Source organism: Cnephaeus nilssonii (genome assembly GCF_951640355.1).
Source record: "Cnephaeus nilssonii genome assembly, chromosome: 16".
Lineage (NCBI taxonomy): Eukaryota > Metazoa > Chordata > Mammalia > Chiroptera > Vespertilionidae > Cnephaeus > Cnephaeus nilssonii.
In genome coordinates, this window is record NC_137087.1 from 7,291,362 (window position 1) to 7,309,318 (window position 17,957).

Here is a 17,957-nt window from a genome sequence, read left to right on the forward strand (position 1 = left end):
TAAATACATATTTTTTAAAAACTATTTTAAAACACATTTTTTTTCTGTATAATAAAGTATTTCAAAGTCATGTAATACTTCTTGGTCTGCCCACTCACCAAAAGAATACTATTAAGCCAATGGAACAAACATATTTCATTCTGCTTACTCTGACGGTCACTTACAGAACCATGCCACCACCAAAACCATGCAATCAACCAGTTAAAAAATGGTAGGGGACAGGATCTGGTGCCATCCTTTATGCACCCAGGATACAGATGAACAATATACTGCTCATTCGTTTTTGGGGTTTTTGAGGTTTTTTTTATGGCAGTGCTTGGCACAGGGACCACAAAGAAGAGCGATCAAAAATGCATGCTGAACTAATTCTCTTGGTACAAAGTTTTCCCAACTCTTCTAACATCTGCTTTATTTCCCTTTGGAATTAAAGACGTCAACATTTCAGGCAGACCATGGAAGGCATGGGGTGAAAACTTCTTGGTTGGCACTGAGAAGCCAACCCTTGGCCATGCTCTAAACATGCCTGTGCTAAGAGTCCAGACACAGCAAGAGAAAAGCACACATCATACCTCTCGCAAGTTATCTTTAATTTGCTGTTCAGCCCGGAGAACTCCACCAATAGCAAGCTCCAAGTCTCTCTGTGCATCACGACACCTCAAAAGGGGTTCTCTCTTACTGAAGCCATTCTGGTCCTGTGAGGTACTCATTCTGCTCACTGTTCCTTCAAAGAAAAATAGAACAATTCAAATTGCACCATCATTACAACCAGAAACCACCTTTCAATCCTCCCCGAAATGATCATTCCAACCAGCTCCCAGATACTAACTGCTTAGATTACTTCCAACACAGAACCTGGCACATAGCAAACTCTTCATATACATATACATATACATATACATATACATATACATATACATATACATATACTTTTAATTGATTTCAGAGCAGGAGGGAGAGATAGAAACATCAATGATGAGAGAGAATCATTGATAGGCTGCTTCCTGCACAACCCCTACTGGGGATGGAGCCCACAATCCCAGCATGTGCCCTTAACCAGAATTGAACCTGGGATCCTTCAGTCCACAGGCTGATGCTCTATCCACTGAGGCTAGGGCCACAGCAAACTCTTAATAAATACTCCCTCCTCTCCATGCCCACCACTATTGTGTTCCTGCCACAGAATTCTATGCATCTACTTTAGGGACACTTTACATGTGAACAGGTATTTCTGAAAAAAAATTTTCTGAATCAATAAGGCATACAGCCTCCAAAAAGTTCAAAGAATATTAGAGTGTACGTTTCTATTTATAACACACATGAAGTCAGACAGTTTAAGCCATGTGTTCTTGTTTTTGCAGATTTAGAGGTGAAGACTTAAAGGTCTACAAGGATCCATAATTACAGTACTTTGAAAAAAAGCTGCAAAAAAAAAAAAATAAGCTTATAAACAGTTTAAAATATTGTATAGATCTGGCAAATACCTAAATTTTTTGAGGACAGAATTTTAATTTATTCTTTTTATATATATCTTTTTTTTTAATGTATTTTATTGATATTTTACAGAGAGGAAGAAAGAGGGATAGAGAGCTAGAAACATCGATGAGAGAGAAACATCGATCAGCTGCCTCCTGCACACCCCCCACTGGGGATGTGCCCGCAACCAAGGTACATGCCCTTGACCGGAATCGAACCTGGGACCCCTCAGTCCGCAGGCCGACGCTCTATCCACTGAGCCAAACTGGTTTCGGCTATATATCTTTTTAAATTTAGGGACAACTTAGAGATGGCTTCATAGCTAGGAAGCTCTCAAGAATGTAAATCTAAAAAAAATAATTTCATAGGATTTTGACGTAAGGGAGGTTCTTACAGAGATTAGTGTAGCAAACTACAGAGAATTCTCTAATAAGCTTAGGTTTACAAGAGATAAGAAATAGATGTGGAAAGAACAGCACATAACCAATGATGTATCAAACTGGGAGAGAAGAGAGTCCAAAATGCAATGAAGCAGAGCTTGACAGAGCCACGGGTTTCTAACCTAGATAGAGGTAGAATCACAGATGTGTTTTTGTTTGTTTTGTTTTGTTTTTAATCCTTACCCGAGGATATTTTTCCATTGATTATTAGACTGGAAGAGAGAGGGAAAGACAGAGAGAAATATCGACTGGTTGCCTCCTGCATGAGCCCCGACCAGGGCCTGGGCCAGGGAGGAGCCTGCAACCAAGGTACATGCATGCCCTTGACCAGAATTGAACCAGGGACCCTTCAGTCCACAGACCAACACTCTATCCACTGAGCCAAACTGGCTAGGGCCACAGATGGTTTTTAAACACTTATAAAAGAAAGCAGTGATCACTGTAGCCAGCATAGGTTCACTAATCCCTGTTACTTCCTTCTTGGATAGTTTTACTAAACTGTCCAATGTAATGTTGTAGACCAAGCATGTCAAACTCACAGCCCACAACGAATATTTTTATGGCCCAGACAATATAACGGAATATAAGAAACGTTTTAATAAAAATTTCCTAACTTAATTTTTACAATATCCTGTTATACATAACTAGAGGCCTGTTGCAGGAAGATTCCTGCAATAGGGCTTCCTGCTGTGGTCTCCACTGCCCCGCCTGCTTCCCTCCCTTCTCCCCCACCCCTCTTGCTTGCTTCTCCACAGCTTCACTCCTGTCTGCAGCGCTTGGCTTCTTTCTACACTGTCTTCAGTCTTCGCTCTGCGCCTGGATATGCAAATCAACCGCCATCTTGGTTGGGTTAATTTGCATACTCGTCTTGATTGGCTGGTGGGTGTGGCTTGTGGGTGTAGCGAAGGTACGGTCAATTTGCATGTTTCTCTTTTATTAGATAGGATTATTTTTTAAATATATTTTATTGATTTTTTTACAGAGAGGGATAGAGAGTTAGAAACATCGATGAGAGAGAAACATCAATCAGCTGCCTCCTGCACACCCCCTACTGGGGATGTGCCCACAACCAAGGTACATGCCCTTGACCGGAACCGAACCTGGGACCCTTGAGTCCGCAGACCGATGCTCTATCCACTGAGCCAAACCAGTTAGGGCATACAAAATTATTAATAACAAACTACAACATGAGCTAATGACTAACTACTGTAATCGTGTTGCATTCATTTCCCTTACTCGCCTTATGCACAGGTACACCATTTCTCTCCACTAATACTAGCAGCAAATATTTTAGCAGCCAACTGCCATGTCATTAGTCTTGGACTCACTTGTCTGGTGTGCGCAACAGGAAATATTTTGCTTTCAGAGAACAAGAAAAATAGGTTTATTTGCGTTATGCTTATTTATTTGTGCAGTTATTCAGTGTCTGGTTAAGTTAATGTTCAAGAAAAAATATTAATTTTATTAAAATGTTCTATTATTTTATGCTAATGATTACTCATTTATTTTAAGCCCTTTGTATTCAGCATGTCTCTTATCAAAATAAACCTACGTTTCTATGAAAATGGAAGCTTTTGTTTTTTTGCAGCCACATAAACTTATACCTTGTTTATTTGGCCCATGTTAGCCTTTGAGTTTGACATGCTTGTTGTAGACACAACATAACTGGACAATAGTAAGACCTGTGGCAAGGTTGTATGCTATCTTTGTGGACAAAGTGAATATGGGCTAAATAGAAACACAATTAAATTAAATCATAATTTTTTTACACAGTATTCGAAGGATAATACACTAAAACCAGTCTGTAAAGTTTTTAGAGGTATGTACCTGTTTCCTCAATTGAACTTGAATCGGGGAAGAGTACAATTTTTTAGGGGGGCAGGGAGGGAGTATAAATTTTTAAAAGGATGAAGATTTTTAACTGAAAGTGAGCCCTATATGAGATAGCAGTGTGCTGGGTCTGAGGGGGAAGTAATCTACATACCATTTGACTGATTTCATCAAAAGTATAGTGTTTGTCACAGGAACATTTGTTCCATGTTGACTAGACTATATTTGAAATTTTTCGGAATAAAACACTTTAGAAAGAAGCATTTAGAAAAGGGAAAGAGACCTCAAAACCATGAAAAATTTCTCTGGAAGGGAAGCTGTTTTTAACCTTGATAAGAGAAGTCTCTTCTCAAATATTTGGAGACATGTCAAAGGGAAGAATTACACTTACTCAAAATAACCCAAAGTGGGGGGCGGAGTATTAATAGGAGACATTGGAGGCAATACACTAAAGAACTTCCCAACAGTCCTGAAGGCAATGAGCTTTGAGAAGCCAGCTTCCAACAGAACAGCAGCCTACTCAATGCAGTCCATGGCATGGCTGACTGCTCCCCTGAAACAAAGGAACTCGGGCTTAAACTGCGTCTTCAGGCCTAGCTTTAGGGCCAAGTGGCTAGGCCAGTGGTCAGCAAACTCATTAGTCAACAGAGCCAAATATCAACAGTACAACATTGAAATTTCTTTTGAGAGCCAAATTTTTTAAACTGAAACTTCTCCTGACGCCACTTCTTCAAAATAGACTCGCCCAGGCCGTAGTATTTTGTGGAAGAGCCACACTCAAGGGGCCAAAGAGCCGCATGTGGCTCGCGAGCCGCAGTTTGCCGACCACTGGGCTGGAGGAAAGGGACAAAAGTAGTGTGATCCCCACCCTCTGAAATAAAACAGTGAGAGGAAGAAGCCCAACAGGCTTCCTTTTGACCGTTCAGCAAAAGATTCACATTCAGGAACTACAGACTTCCTATAAGAAACTGAAAGGTACAGGAAACTTTCCAATGTCCCCTTGTTATTTTGTTGCCTCAATCTGTTTCCCCAGATTTGACAGGAATTCTTGAAATTTTTTCCAACCCTTGAAACACCAAGCTGTACCTACTTTGCCACCCCTTCTTTTTTCATACTATAAGTTGCCCTGTTTTAAGTGTAGACGTTAGTGGACACTTGGCACATATTGTAGGGACTTTGAAAAGCCTGCCATAAGCCCAGTGAGAGAATGTATCACATGATCTCACTCATATGTGCAATCTAAAGAAAATAAACTGATAAACAAAACAGATCCAGAAATATAGAAATATGGAACAGACTGATGACTATCAGAGGGAAGGTGGGTGTGGGTGGGTGGGTGGGTGGGAAGCAATTAACCAACCCATGACACAGACAATAGGGTGGTGAAGGCCTGGAGTGGGGGCAGGCTAAAAGGGGGGAGTGGGGGGGGGAAAGGGTACAACTATATTACTTTCAACAATAAAGGTAAATTTAAAACAAAAAAAAAGAAAAAGCCTGCATAACACAAGTGAAATGTTGCCTCAAATCTGCATCACCACAAGTTGCTTCACTTTGCACTTAGGTTATATGCAAGGCATGTTTAGCCATCTTTCAAATGGATTAACCAAATTTCCCACTCTTAGGTCCTCAACATTTATGTGAAATGCCACAATGCCTGGCACAGTGTAAAATTTAATCAATAAAATTAAATTAAAATGTTGTTTCATGTCAAAAACCCCGAAGTTCTAGATCATATGGGAGACCAATTCAAATGCATAGAGTGCTGACTGTATGTATTACTAGATCCCTAAAGTCTTCTCATTGAATCACAAACACTATACAACTGCCTAATAAGAGTAGACTATGGCAGAAGTACACAAGTTGGATTTTCCTTTTTATCACTTATGAACAGAAGGTAGGATGAGATTTAAAAGTTATAAAACTGATTTTTCCCCACATAGTTAACAAGTTTTCAAATTAAAATGAGTGCTGTTCTTTAAAACAGTCATTTTCTTAGGCCTGGCCGGGTGGCTCAGTGGTTGAGGGTCGACCCATGAGCGAGGAGGTCATGGTTCAGATCCTGGTTGGGCCACATGCCGGGATTTCAGGCTTGATCCCCGTGAGGGGCTTGCGGGGCTTGGGGGGAGGGGACGATCAACGATTCTCTATCATCATTGATGTTTCTCTCTCTCTCTCTCTCTCCCTCTCCCTTCCTCTCTGAAATCAAGAAAAATATTTTTTTAAAAACAGTCATCTTGTTAGAACAAGGTCGTTAGAGCCCATTTGTCAGCTACTAAGAAAACCTGCTCCTTTTTTTTAATATGCTTTTATTGATTTTAGAAAAGGGAGAGAAACATCAATCGTCTGCCTCCTGCACTCCCTCCTCCCCTACACACACATACACACTGAGGATGAGCCTACAACCCAGGCATGTGCTCTGACAGGGAATCAAACCAACTTCTTGGTGCATGGGACGATGCTCATCCTACTGAGCCACACTGGCCAGGGCACCTGTTTCATTTCTTTATGGCCAGTCTCAGGGTGCTGTCCCTTCGCTGCCCTTGGCCCTGCCACTCCTCCCTATAGGCAGTAGCTTCCACAGCCCAGATCACAAGATGGGAGCTGTGTAATGCTTGCCCTCTTGCACTGCAGGGAGGAAGAAGCCCTCTACACAGATGCCTCATTTAGTTTTGTGAAATGCCACATCCAAAGAGACTTGTTCGAGGTAACTAGTTCATATAACCGTTTTCAACAATTCACCATTTGTAGTGCCAATGAAGCAAGGGTAAAAGTTAATAGATTACTCTGGGGTCGGACAAACCAGACTTCCAGCTTCATTTGCAAGCTTGAAACCCATGAAGCTACTTAATTTCTCTGGCGTCAATATCCCCTGGGGAAAAAAATGTTGAAAATAACAGGCTACAAAGGGGTGTGGTAAAGTTAAAGTGAGACATTACCTGCCTATAAACACTTAACCCAGCCCCTGCATACTGTACTTTTTAATACTGCATTTATTGCTATTATGTTTACCTGATCTGTGGAAACCTTAGGAACCTCCACCTTTGGACTATAGAAAGCAGCACCGACGATAGAACAGGCTTTGAAGTGAGGAGGCCCTGACTTATAATCATTTAGCCATTTATTAACTAAATAAGTTGGTAAACTTATTTAGTCTAAACTAAGTATGCACACTTTTGCCTGTTTTCTAACCTATAAAAAGACTGGACCAAATCAGCTCTAATTCTAAAATTCAAATCAATGAAAGACTACTAAAAAAGTCTTTTCATATTCACCTTTATAATCCAAACTACAGCCCGACCACCACCTTCCAAAGAGGATTGCCTTAAACAGATATTTTTTCGAGACAGAGTTAAAAGTTTAAGTGCTTTCTAAAACATCCCTGCCTCTAGGATCTTGTCCTAAGTTTTGGGGGAGGGAAAAGAGGGAGAAGCACACACACCCTACAAACAAGAGAGGATTTCCACGAACTATATAGGCCCTATTTGCACAATGCTTTGCACAAATCTACTTATCCAGTCCGAAGATCAGGGAACCAAAATTGAGCAACTAACCACAAATGAAGCCGAGTCATTATCTTATGGTTTAACCATAAAATTTCCAGTTATGACCCACGTGTAACTGACACAAACCACAATTTGAAGTTGGAAAAAACAGTGCCATCTCTTTAGTACACGACTGTCATTTTATAGATGAAGCCACAAAGGCCCAGGGAGTCTAAATGAGCTATTGGAAGGGCCACAGCCATGAAGGGGAAATAGGTTTCTTAAGGTCTAGTCCTAGATTCTCTCTCTGACCAGCTTGTTCTTTCTGTAGTGTATCATCACCCAAAAGTTATTTTTATTTACCAACACTAGAATTTAAAATTAACATTCCAAAAACACATTCCAATTACCATTCAAATAACAACATCTGGATTACTATTGCAATACTTCCATTAAGATTCTCAGTCCATTTTCATAGCCCTCAATAAATTATGACAATTTTCAGAGCCTTCTTCCTTAAATAATGCTAACAGAATAAACAGTGCCTTTGCATGTCAGAATAATCAAAACACTGCCAAACACCAGAGCCCAGTGTGAAGGACAAGAGCCCTGGGTCTGATCCCACATCTGTGCCACCACCAGGCAGAGTTCCCTTTGTCTGTCTGAATGAAGGCGTGGAAAGGTCATCTCCAACTGCAGCTTCCAGCTGTTTGTTTCCCACCTATTCCTCTTCTCAAAAAAATGAAAAAGATGTCCACTTTTTATTTCCCTGGCATCTGAATCATTGCTAGAAGCCCTACCCCTTAAAACATAATCCACAAGATACCTATTGTTCTATGGATTACTAAATTCAAAAAACTAACTGCCAATTTGATTACCTTTGATGAAGCTATATATAAAAAAGGGTGGGCAAAAGTAGGTTTTTCAGTTGTGAGTACCCAAAAGTTTATTCTTGTACTATTATCTATTAATTATTGTATTACTTATTTGTATTACAACTGTAAATCTACTTTTGCCCATCATGTATTTGACCGTAGATACAAATTTTCAGGAAAAAAAATATAAAACAGTAATAATCCATATACAATTTTTACCTTGAGACATTTCTTTATTTCACACGTTCCTTCAGTGAAAAAAATAAAGTTAAAGGTTGTGTTTTATATCACATTCATTAATTCAAGAGTTATATGTATCTTATTTTAGCCCCAACCCAGTTTTCTTTTTAATATTTATTTTTTTATTTTTTTGGAGATTGATTCTGTGTTTTTTTAGTCCCAACCCATTTTTAAAAATATATATAATTTTTTTTTAATTTTTTACTGATTTCAGAGAGGAAGGGAGAGGGAAAGAGAGATAGAAACATCAACGATGAGAGAGAATCAATGATTGGCTGCCTCCTGCATGGCCCCTACTGGGGACTGAGCCCACAACCTCAGCATGTGCCCTGACCAGGAATCCAACCATGACCTCCAAGCACTGAGCCAGGCTGGCGGCCCCAGTCCACTTTATTAAGACAAGTTGTTCCTGAAATTCAGGATCTGATTCCCAGTAACTTCTTAAAACCACGCAAATGAAAGTTAATGCCTTAAACAAAAATAAATTCACAAGAGCATATTTTAAGGTTAACACTTCCGAGGTTACTGAACTAGATTTGTCTACCTTTATACAATTATGAGCAATCAACCCCAGCTAATCAACTTTCGGGAACAGTAACTGAAAACTGACCACAAAATTGGTTTTTACCATCCAATGCCAAGGCTTATCTAGTTCAAAAGCAACAGTTACTCAAGCGACTTGCCAGGTTCCCCAATACTTTCTAAGAGCCAGTCTCCCTACGAAGCCCTCGGTTCCAAGCAGACTCGGTCACCGCTCAGCACGCAGCGCAGCCCGGGCGCAAGTCCCCCTTCCCCCCTCCCCCGTCTCTCTCCCCCCGCAACCAGGCCGGAGGCCACGGCCACAGGGGTCCTGCGGCGATCCTGAGCCGCCAAACATACCTGAAGACCAGGGGCCCCAGGAGCTGCCAGGAGCTGCCAGGAGAGCCTGAGGCTGCTTTATCCAGGACCTGGGTAAGGAAAGTCCCCGCCCATGGATTACACCATGTCCCGCTGACTGATGGGAGGTGCAAAACAGTGTGGGGGCGGAAGCTCCGCCCACACAGGCCGCACACTCCGAAGGGCCTCCCCCTCCCCCCAGCCTCCAGCGAGGTTATGGTGTGGCTGCAGCAACACCTGGGCTAGGCATCTCCATCCCTGGCCACTCCTGGGGCAAAGCCAGTTCCAAGAGCCCCGGCGCCTGGGGCTCCCCTCCAGCCTCTCCTGCGTGTCTGTGGCTGTGGCAGTGAGTTAACAGGTCAGCAGAACAAGGAGGGCAGGCTAGGTAGAAAGCCCTGGGTGCCTAGCAAAGGACAATGGTAGGGTGGGACCTTGCCCCCAGGGTGACCTTTCCTCCCCTAGCATATCACTGGTCATGCAGTTGGACCCCTGGCCTTTCCTCCCTAGAGATAACTTCTAGGCCTCAGTTAACTCCAGGCCCAGAGAAGCACCAAAACCAGACAATGACACCAAGGCTGAGCTCATGACCAGCTGCATGAGATAATGACCCCCAGCCCTGGCACCCACCAATCAGTGGAGACCTCACCCTGAGATGGGACCTCCCCTAAAATCTCAACCCTTAAAACCCTTAGAAAGGAAGACCCAGTGCCTCTCCCTCCCAGGAGCAGCTGGCCCCTTTCCCTCCCCCCTCACTCCTCCCCCAGGCCCCTGGCCATTACCTTCCTCACTCCCAAGCTCCAAAGGCCCTTCCTCACCTCCATAACTTGTTTCCTAAACCCATTTCTTCTACAAATTACTTCTTCTACCTCTTTTCCAAATAAATGTTCTCTTATAGTTTGAGTCATGGCTCTGAATTCTTGCCTAGCCAGGTCCAACACCTGGTGCCGTTCCACCGCCCACAACTTATCCACCCAACCCTCCATTCGCCAAATTGTCAAGACATCTATGATTTAAGGATTTTGCTGCTAATCACTACAGAGAAATAACAAACTTTGGGGTAAGTCAGAGGCTTGCCGAGTTATTATTAGAATGCTCCTGGTCAATAGCTTAAGATCCTCTCTGAGTCAGTTAGGGTCAAAAATAGAATATTTGGGGACTAGCTATGGTTATGGGAAATATTAATAATGCTCTGTTAACCACGATTGCCTTGTGTTGGTTAAAGAAAGGACATTCTAACCTGGCTAGGAGTTGTATGTCTCTGGGACCTGGGAGTCAACCTTGGAATGTGGTCCAGTCTTATTCAAGAACTGACTATTATCATAGAAAGATTAACAACCTTGTAGCACAAACAATGGAGTCCCACCCCAGCCCACACTGCCTACTTCTCCATGCAATCTCTGTCCTTCCTGTAGAAGCAGCGGCTTACAGGGGGACACAACAGATTTTTGTGGATGACCTGCTGCTCTCATACTGGCGGCAGTATTGGAATAAACACTCATATGTGATTCAACCCTGTCTCTGCTTAATTGGCTCAAGTAGTGACAGGCACTGCGGACCCACTAATTGTCCGGTTAGAAGCCCAGCTGGGGGTTCAGCCCCCAGTTTGTTTCAGGCTCTCAGACACCTCCTCACATCTCTGACACACTTGTACCTGTAATTCCTCCCTCCCCACCACTATACACACACACTCCCACAGGCCTCAGTCCAGTGCTGCTCTAACACTCATGGATGCTTTTCACTGAACAAAAGTTGACTGAGCACCTTCCAGATGCCAAGCACTATTCTAGGTGCTGTGACTACAGAAGTGAAATTGAGAGTACTATACAATACACAGTCGGTACAAAAATGGACCTGTTTTGGTACAAAACCTGGCTCCACTTAGATGCTGTATAACCTTAGGCAAGTCACAACCAATATCCCACAGATCCCCCATCAGGCGTGTCTCTCTCTTTCTCTTTTCCTCCCTTCCTACCTCCCCCACTTCCTCTCTTTCTAAAAGTCAATAAAAACATCCTCCAGTGAAGATTTTTAAAAAAAGGAAGGGGTACACTAAAGGCCATCATCCTCAATTAAGCATCCCTCAGATGAACGGAATTTGTGATTCCGTTCATCTGAGGGATGAGATGCACACAGTTTCTTGGATCCCATTTCAGGCATTCAGTACCAAAAATAATGAGAAAACAATTCTTTAATTCAAAGTACTTTCACTGGATAACATTTTGTTAAGATACAAGAAAAAAAAAACCTAGACATACCACTGAATGATGAAAAGTTAAAATTTTATGGCCCTTTGTACTTTCAGTCACTGGCTAGAAAGGAGTAATTTTTCAGTCTTTCTATACTAATAAAAGAGTTATATGCTAATTAGACTGGACATCCTTCAGGACAAAGCCATGGTGGCAGGGGGCCAAGGCAGAGGCAGTTAGGGGGGACCAGGTCAGCTGGGGAGGGCAGTTAGGGGCAACCAGACCAGCAGGGGAGGGCAGTTAGGGGCGACTAGGCAGGCAGGCAGAGTGGTTAGGGGCGATCAGGCAGGCAGGTTAGTGGTTAGGAGCCAGTGGTCCCAGATTGTGAGAGAGATGTCCAAAGGCCGGTTTGGGCCTAAACCAGCCTTTGGACATCCCCTGAGGGGTCCTGGAATGGAGAGGGTGCAAGCCAGGCTGAGGGTGTTCCCCCCCACCCCCGTGCATGAATTTCGTGCACTGGGCCTCTAGTCCTATATAATAAAAGCCTAATATGCTAAGTGCCCAGTTGATTGTTCAACCAATCAAAGCATAATATGCTAATAATATGCTAAGTCCGCTTAACCGCTCGCTATGACGTGCACTGACCACCAGGGGACAGAAGCTAGGACGGGTAGGTTAGCTTGCTGCTGGGATCTGGCTGATCAGGACTGAGCAACATGGGCCGGACACGCCCTGGAGCCCTCCTACAGTCCCTCCCCAGCTGGCCAACTTCCCACGTCCCTCCCTGGCCCCAATTGTGCACCAGTGGGGTTGGCCTGGCCTGCACCTTCTCGCAATCCGGGACCCTGCAGGGGGTGTCAGAGAGCCGGTTTCAGCAGATCCCGCAGGCCAAGCCGAGGGACCTGACTGGTGCATGGGCCTCTAGTTAAAATATAACTGATGCCGGTGGGAGTGAAACCAACACCTGGCTCAGAGTAGCAGCAGCATCACAGCTGCTGAGGGCTTCTCTGGCAGGTCTCTCTCCCTCCGGTCTACAGCACAGGGAGTATCTTTGTGAAACTTTTCAAGGGTCTTTTTGGCAAAAAAGAAATGCACATTCACATGGTGGGCCTAGACCAGTGATGGGCAACCTTTTGAGCTTGGTGTGTCAAACTTCGCCAAAAAACTGAGCATAACTCAGGTAGTGTGTCACTTTGAGGAAAAAACTAACTCCAAGACTCTAGTCGCAAATGTTTCATCCTCAAGAGCAGCAAATGTTTCATCCTCGGCATGCGGCCGTGTGTCATCAGAAATGGCTACGCGTGTCAGTGCTGACACGCGTGTCATAGGTTCGCCATCACTGGCCTCGATGCTGTGGGAAAGACCACCATCCTGTACAAACTGAAGCTGGGTGAGATCGTGACCACCATCCGCACCATAGGTTTCAACATGGAGAATATGGAGTATAAGAACATCAGCTTCACTGTGTGGGACGTGGGTGGCCAGGACAAGATCGGCCTCTGTGGTGCCACTACTTCCAAAACACACAAGGTCTCATCTTTGTGGTTGACAGCAACGACCGAGCGTGTGAACAAGGCTCGAGAGGAACTTATGATGACGCTGGCAGAGGATGAGCTCAGGGATGCTGTCCTGCTTGTGTTCGCAAACAAGCAGGACCTCCCCAATGCCATGAACGCAGCTGAGATCACGGACAAGCTGGGCCTCCACTCTGTGCCACAGGAACTGGTACACTCAGGCTACCTGTGCCACCAGTGGGGACAGGCTCTATGAGGGACTGGACTGGCTGTCCAATCAGCTCCGGAACCAGAAGTGAGCCGAACTCCTCTCTTCCCCCTCACTCCCTCCTTCATCCTTGCTTTCCTCTCATGTGGCAGATGTGCCCCTGTGGTGTGAGTGCCAGAAGCTGTCTCCATGGTCGGTCCCAGTATGCTTCATCATGCTGTACATTGTTGGAAGCCGCCCATTGTCTTCACTAGCAGAGAGGTGTGGACAAGGAACCCGGAAGGCTGGAGACCTTGAGCTCTGAAAGGTCAGAGCTATGGCACCCACTGTTTAGTGGATACAATGGTAGCTGAAGCAACTTCTACCTTTTAGTCTGATGTAAATCCTTGCTGATGGGCTATCAGGGAGCTATTACTGGAATTGCCTGCCTAAGAGCTGTGGGTGGATCCCGAACCTAAATAAAAGGGATCGCAAGGCCAGAGCAGAGCGGAGTCCTTCCTCTTGAGCTGGGCTCCCGCCTGGCCCCCAATATTTCCAAATTAATACTTTCTAGTCTCTTTCATTTGCGTGCGGCCTCCTCCAGAACCCGAACCCTGAACCTGAACCCTGAACCACGCGGGACGTGGGGGGAGTACACTACAGTACATGTGCAGACACTGCCTGCAACCGGATTTTTATTTAATGTAAATAGTTCTTGTTTCCAATGAGGCAGTTTCTGGTACTCCTATGCAATATTACTCAGCTTTTGTTATTGTTAAAAAAAAATAATAATCAACCCACTGTTTAGTACTGAGAAGGGATTTTAGGCACCCGGGGCAGGGCCTCTAGGAGTTTCTGTGAGATCACCTCAACGCTCCTCCTCTGGGCTTTAAATCTGTGTTGAGATCTATTTTGGTGGTTGGTTTTTAACCCAAACTCGGTGCATTTTTTATAATATAAATACAAGGTAAGGAGACATCTTAACACAGAGAAGGGAGAAATGTGCCTAGGGTAGGTTCTGCAGTAACAGCTTGAGTCCGTCTGCCTGTAGTCTGTCTCCCATCTGCAGCGTGCAGTGGGCAGAACCAGCCACAATACATTCTGCATGGTCACTTACGGTCCCTGATTGGCTTTGTCTTGCTGGGTCATCTGCATCCCATAGCGTTTGTGCTTGTACCTGTGCTTACACCACTGCCTATGGGGGTGGGTTGGGGGCTGCGGCCACCACTCAGACCTCTTGGAGGGACCCAGCCATCCCTTCGGTCAGTGTGGGTCAGCGTAGGTGCTTTGGTGGGACCACTCTGGCCGGAACAGGAGACCCCCCCATGGTCCCTACACACACTCACTTGCTCCAGGTTGTCTGGGTCTCACCAGTAGGAACGCAGACAGGTGACCGGTCATCTTAGAGCCTAGCTCCTGAGGGGCCCCGTCCACATGTGCTTTCACTCCCTCAGCCTGCAAGCGTCAGATTGACATCAAAACAACAACCTCTACTTTTTTCTTTTGTATTTTGATAAAACACTGAAGGAACTAGAGCTGTTAAAATTTATCCTGGGGAAAACCTCAGGACTGGTTTATCTGGTGTCGTGGAACCTCTGCTTTCAATACACAATTAGTAATCAACTGTTTTGTATACTTGTTTTCAGTTTTCATTTTGACAAACAAGCCCTGTAATTATAGTTATTAGAATAAAATATCTTAACTAAAAAATATATATTTTATATATATATATATATATATATATATACACATATGTGTGTGTGTATATATATATATACACATACATATACATGTATGTGTGTGTGTGTGTGTGTGTATATATATATATATATATATATATATATATATATATATAAAACACTGATGCCAAGAACATTCATCTCTCTTTTATGTGCCCTATAAAATGGTCCCAATGTTGACCATCACCTACATAACCAGTGGTCTCTATGCCCTTTCTAAAAGATCCTGACCAAAGCTTCACTAAATGATCCAGCTCTCCCTTATTTGAAATCCCACAGAGTTAACAATTACTGAGTCAGTGTCTATTCTGTCAGCTTATGCCAGCTTTACTGTTACTACAAAAATCTATTATAAAATTTTTGGATTCTATAAAGGAAAAATTCATAAAGCAGTTTAGTTCTCTTCTGCTTCAAGATTTTTATGCTGTCTCATTTCCTAGCAGATCAGCTCATCTAAAGAGAGCATCTATATATATAAAAGCCTAAGCGACCCTTAAGACAGAACGACTGGAACAACCGGAACGACCAGTCGCTATGACGCGCACTGACCACCAGGGGGCAGACATTCAATGCAGGAGCTGCCTCCAGCCTGTAGGCCCGGATCGCTGATGGGGCCTGCCAGCCAACCTCCTGGTCTCTCCTCCCAGCCAGCAGGTCCCAATCACCCAATCGGGGCCAGGCCCCGGGCTGGGATGGGGAACTGGGGGGTGGTGGCGGACACTGGCGGCAAGGGAAGGAGGAGGCAGGGAGGAGAGGAACCTGATCGGCCCTGATCGCTGGCCAGGCCTAGGGACCCCATCTGTACACGAATTTCCAATGGCTTCACACTTGCCTACGGGATAAAGTACAAATTTCTTATAAAGGCAATATAATTCTCTATTTTCTGGCTTCAGCCTGACTCTCCTGCAGTCTCCCCAGAGCAGCCCCCACACCATGATCTGGCAGACAGCTTGTTCCATACACAGTCCAGGCTAGTTAACCTTTCCAGCTTGGCTCTCCTATTCTCTCTGCCAGCAATGTCAGTTGCTTCCTGTCCATTTTCCTGACTAAGCTCAAGTCATAGCCACTACTAAACCTTTCCTGACCAAGCACTCCAATTCCTCAATTGCTTTGGCCAATAGTTAGCTGATGCTTCCTCTGTACAGATTTACAGCATGATACCTATAACACGTTACCTTTACTGTTACATTGGATAATGTCTGCCTCCTTAGCCTAAGAGCTCTCCAAGAGAAGGGACGATGTCTTACTTGGCTTTGTATACCCTAATGCTGAACAGACAGCCTGGTATCAGTACCTTGGCATTACCAACTCCCTCACATTCGATGTGCACTATTGATTTGACAGAAAGAGAATAGTGTCCCTGGAGTTGTGAAATGCTGTGGCCCTAAACTCAACAGAGGCTTAATACATGTTTGCCAAGTGGATGGATGAATAAATGATAAACAAATGCTTAAATTCAGACCAGCTACAATAAATATGGTATAGTTCTGCTTTAAGATAATCAACTTGGTCGTCCTCTAAAACTTTTATTAGTTCAGAAAGGTTTTTCAGAAGTGGAAATGTTTCTATTACTTTTAGTTTGCTTTCAAACAAGAGAAAACAGACAAGGATATTGCCACTGAAACCAGGATTCTAGGACAAACACTGAGATAAAGTGTCTTTTCCGAAGCCAGACCCGTCAAAGCTCAGCTAAACAGATCCACAAGCACCAGCAGGTTTGTCAGTTAAAGGGGAAACATTACTGTATTTACAGCCAACTCCAGAGCTTTCTCTCAGATTTTGCAGTGCCAAACATGCCAGCTGACATCACAGAAGTTTTGGTATCAGAACTGGGGCTGTGCCCTAACTTCAACTTGAAACTTCTTACCATAATACAGTCAAGGATAAGAAAACATGTTATTTATCTATCATCATAGTAATAATACTATTTTATTCCTGATTTTATATGGTAAACATCTTGTGGTTTTCCCCACATAAGTAAACAAGTGATAAAATATTTTCCTTCCTCCCTATGCCAAAATAAAACTCAAAACTGTATATACCCAAGATTATGTTCTCATGAAATCTGTAATTATTCAAGTATTAAAAGACTCAACTTCTTATCTATGACCAAACAAAGAAGCAAAAAGTTTTAACCTATTTTGTCAGTTATTCACTCCTTCACTGAACCAAATTGTTAAATTTAGTTAAGATTTTATGTATTCATTCAACAAATATTTACTGAGTGGCCTAAGCTGACATATACAGTGATAGACCGTGAGGACATAAAGGTGAACTTGCCATCTAAAGGAGAATTTGTGTAAAACTAAGCAGAAAATACTAATTCTATGAAACAAGAGGCAGATTTAAAAGTCCATCAGCAGCAATAAGTGGCTCTGAACATCTTCCTTACACTTACTCTCTGAGGAAAATTATTATAAAACACTAGTCAATAGGCTCTCAGATGGTGGGAAGGATATGCGTCAAAATATCCTGTGCCATTTTATGAAGCCTTGACACAGGTTCCTGAGATTGTGGCATCTCCTCCCAGCCTGAAAACCACATCTTCCTTTCCTTACACCGCTCCCCATGCGTCTCCACTTTTGAAATATCTGTTTGTCCAAAATTAACAATGTAATTGGAAAGGTTTATTTAGACACAAAATATAATAAAACTTTAGACTGCTGGGATTTTTCCATAGGGACCCAAAGAACAAAAGTTCCACAGAAGAGGGGGAAGGAGAAAGAAAATATAAGAAATGTTTCCGTGCTAGACTTTACAAACATCATCTCACTTAATTATCTTAACAAATTTGCAAGCTAGCAAACCTTGGGAAGTGCAAACCAAGTTACTTGCCTAAGCCACAAGGTACATGCACCCCGCCCCCACCTCCATGGAAGCATCTGGTCAAGTCTTCCTCAAAGGGTCGATGTTCTTTAAAATTCAGAAATGTCACACTAGGGTCGCAGTGCTGAAATGAGCCAACTATGATTACCTGCCCATCCTCACCTAACAGTATTTCCTAATTACAAGTGGGCGGTGCAGCCACGCAGCGGTGAGCCTCACCGGGATGGGACGAGGACAGGGCCTGAGACGGAGGCGGAAAAAGCTCTGCCGTCAGACACAGCCTCGCACT

General features: G+C 43.6%; 1 protein-coding gene and 1 pseudogene across 5 annotated transcripts in view; one reads left to right on the top strand and one right to left on the bottom strand.

Moving 5' to 3' along the window:
• Window positions 1-17,957, bottom strand: part of NCOA4 (nuclear receptor coactivator 4) — a 28,212-nt gene that overhangs the window by 9,156 nt on the left and 1,099 nt on the right. For 2 of the 4 annotated variants that reach the window (XM_079793368.1, XM_079793366.1), the window contains exon 2: window positions 570-721. In XM_079793368.1, the coding sequence (XP_079649494.1) occupies window positions 570-707 (138 nt within the window). In that variant the 5' untranslated portion in view covers window positions 708-721. Of the gene's footprint in view, window positions 1-569; window positions 722-9,219; window positions 9,333-17,957 lie in introns of those variants that run through there. The other 2 variants (XM_079793369.1, XM_079793367.1) reach the window with 2 other exon arrangements.
• On the top strand, window positions 11,062-14,743 carry LOC307112512 (ADP-ribosylation factor 1-like; annotated as a pseudogene). The gene is made up of 3 exons: window positions 11,062-11,075; window positions 12,440-12,520; window positions 12,731-14,743. The product of its transcript is annotated as an ADP-ribosylation factor 1-like (transcript).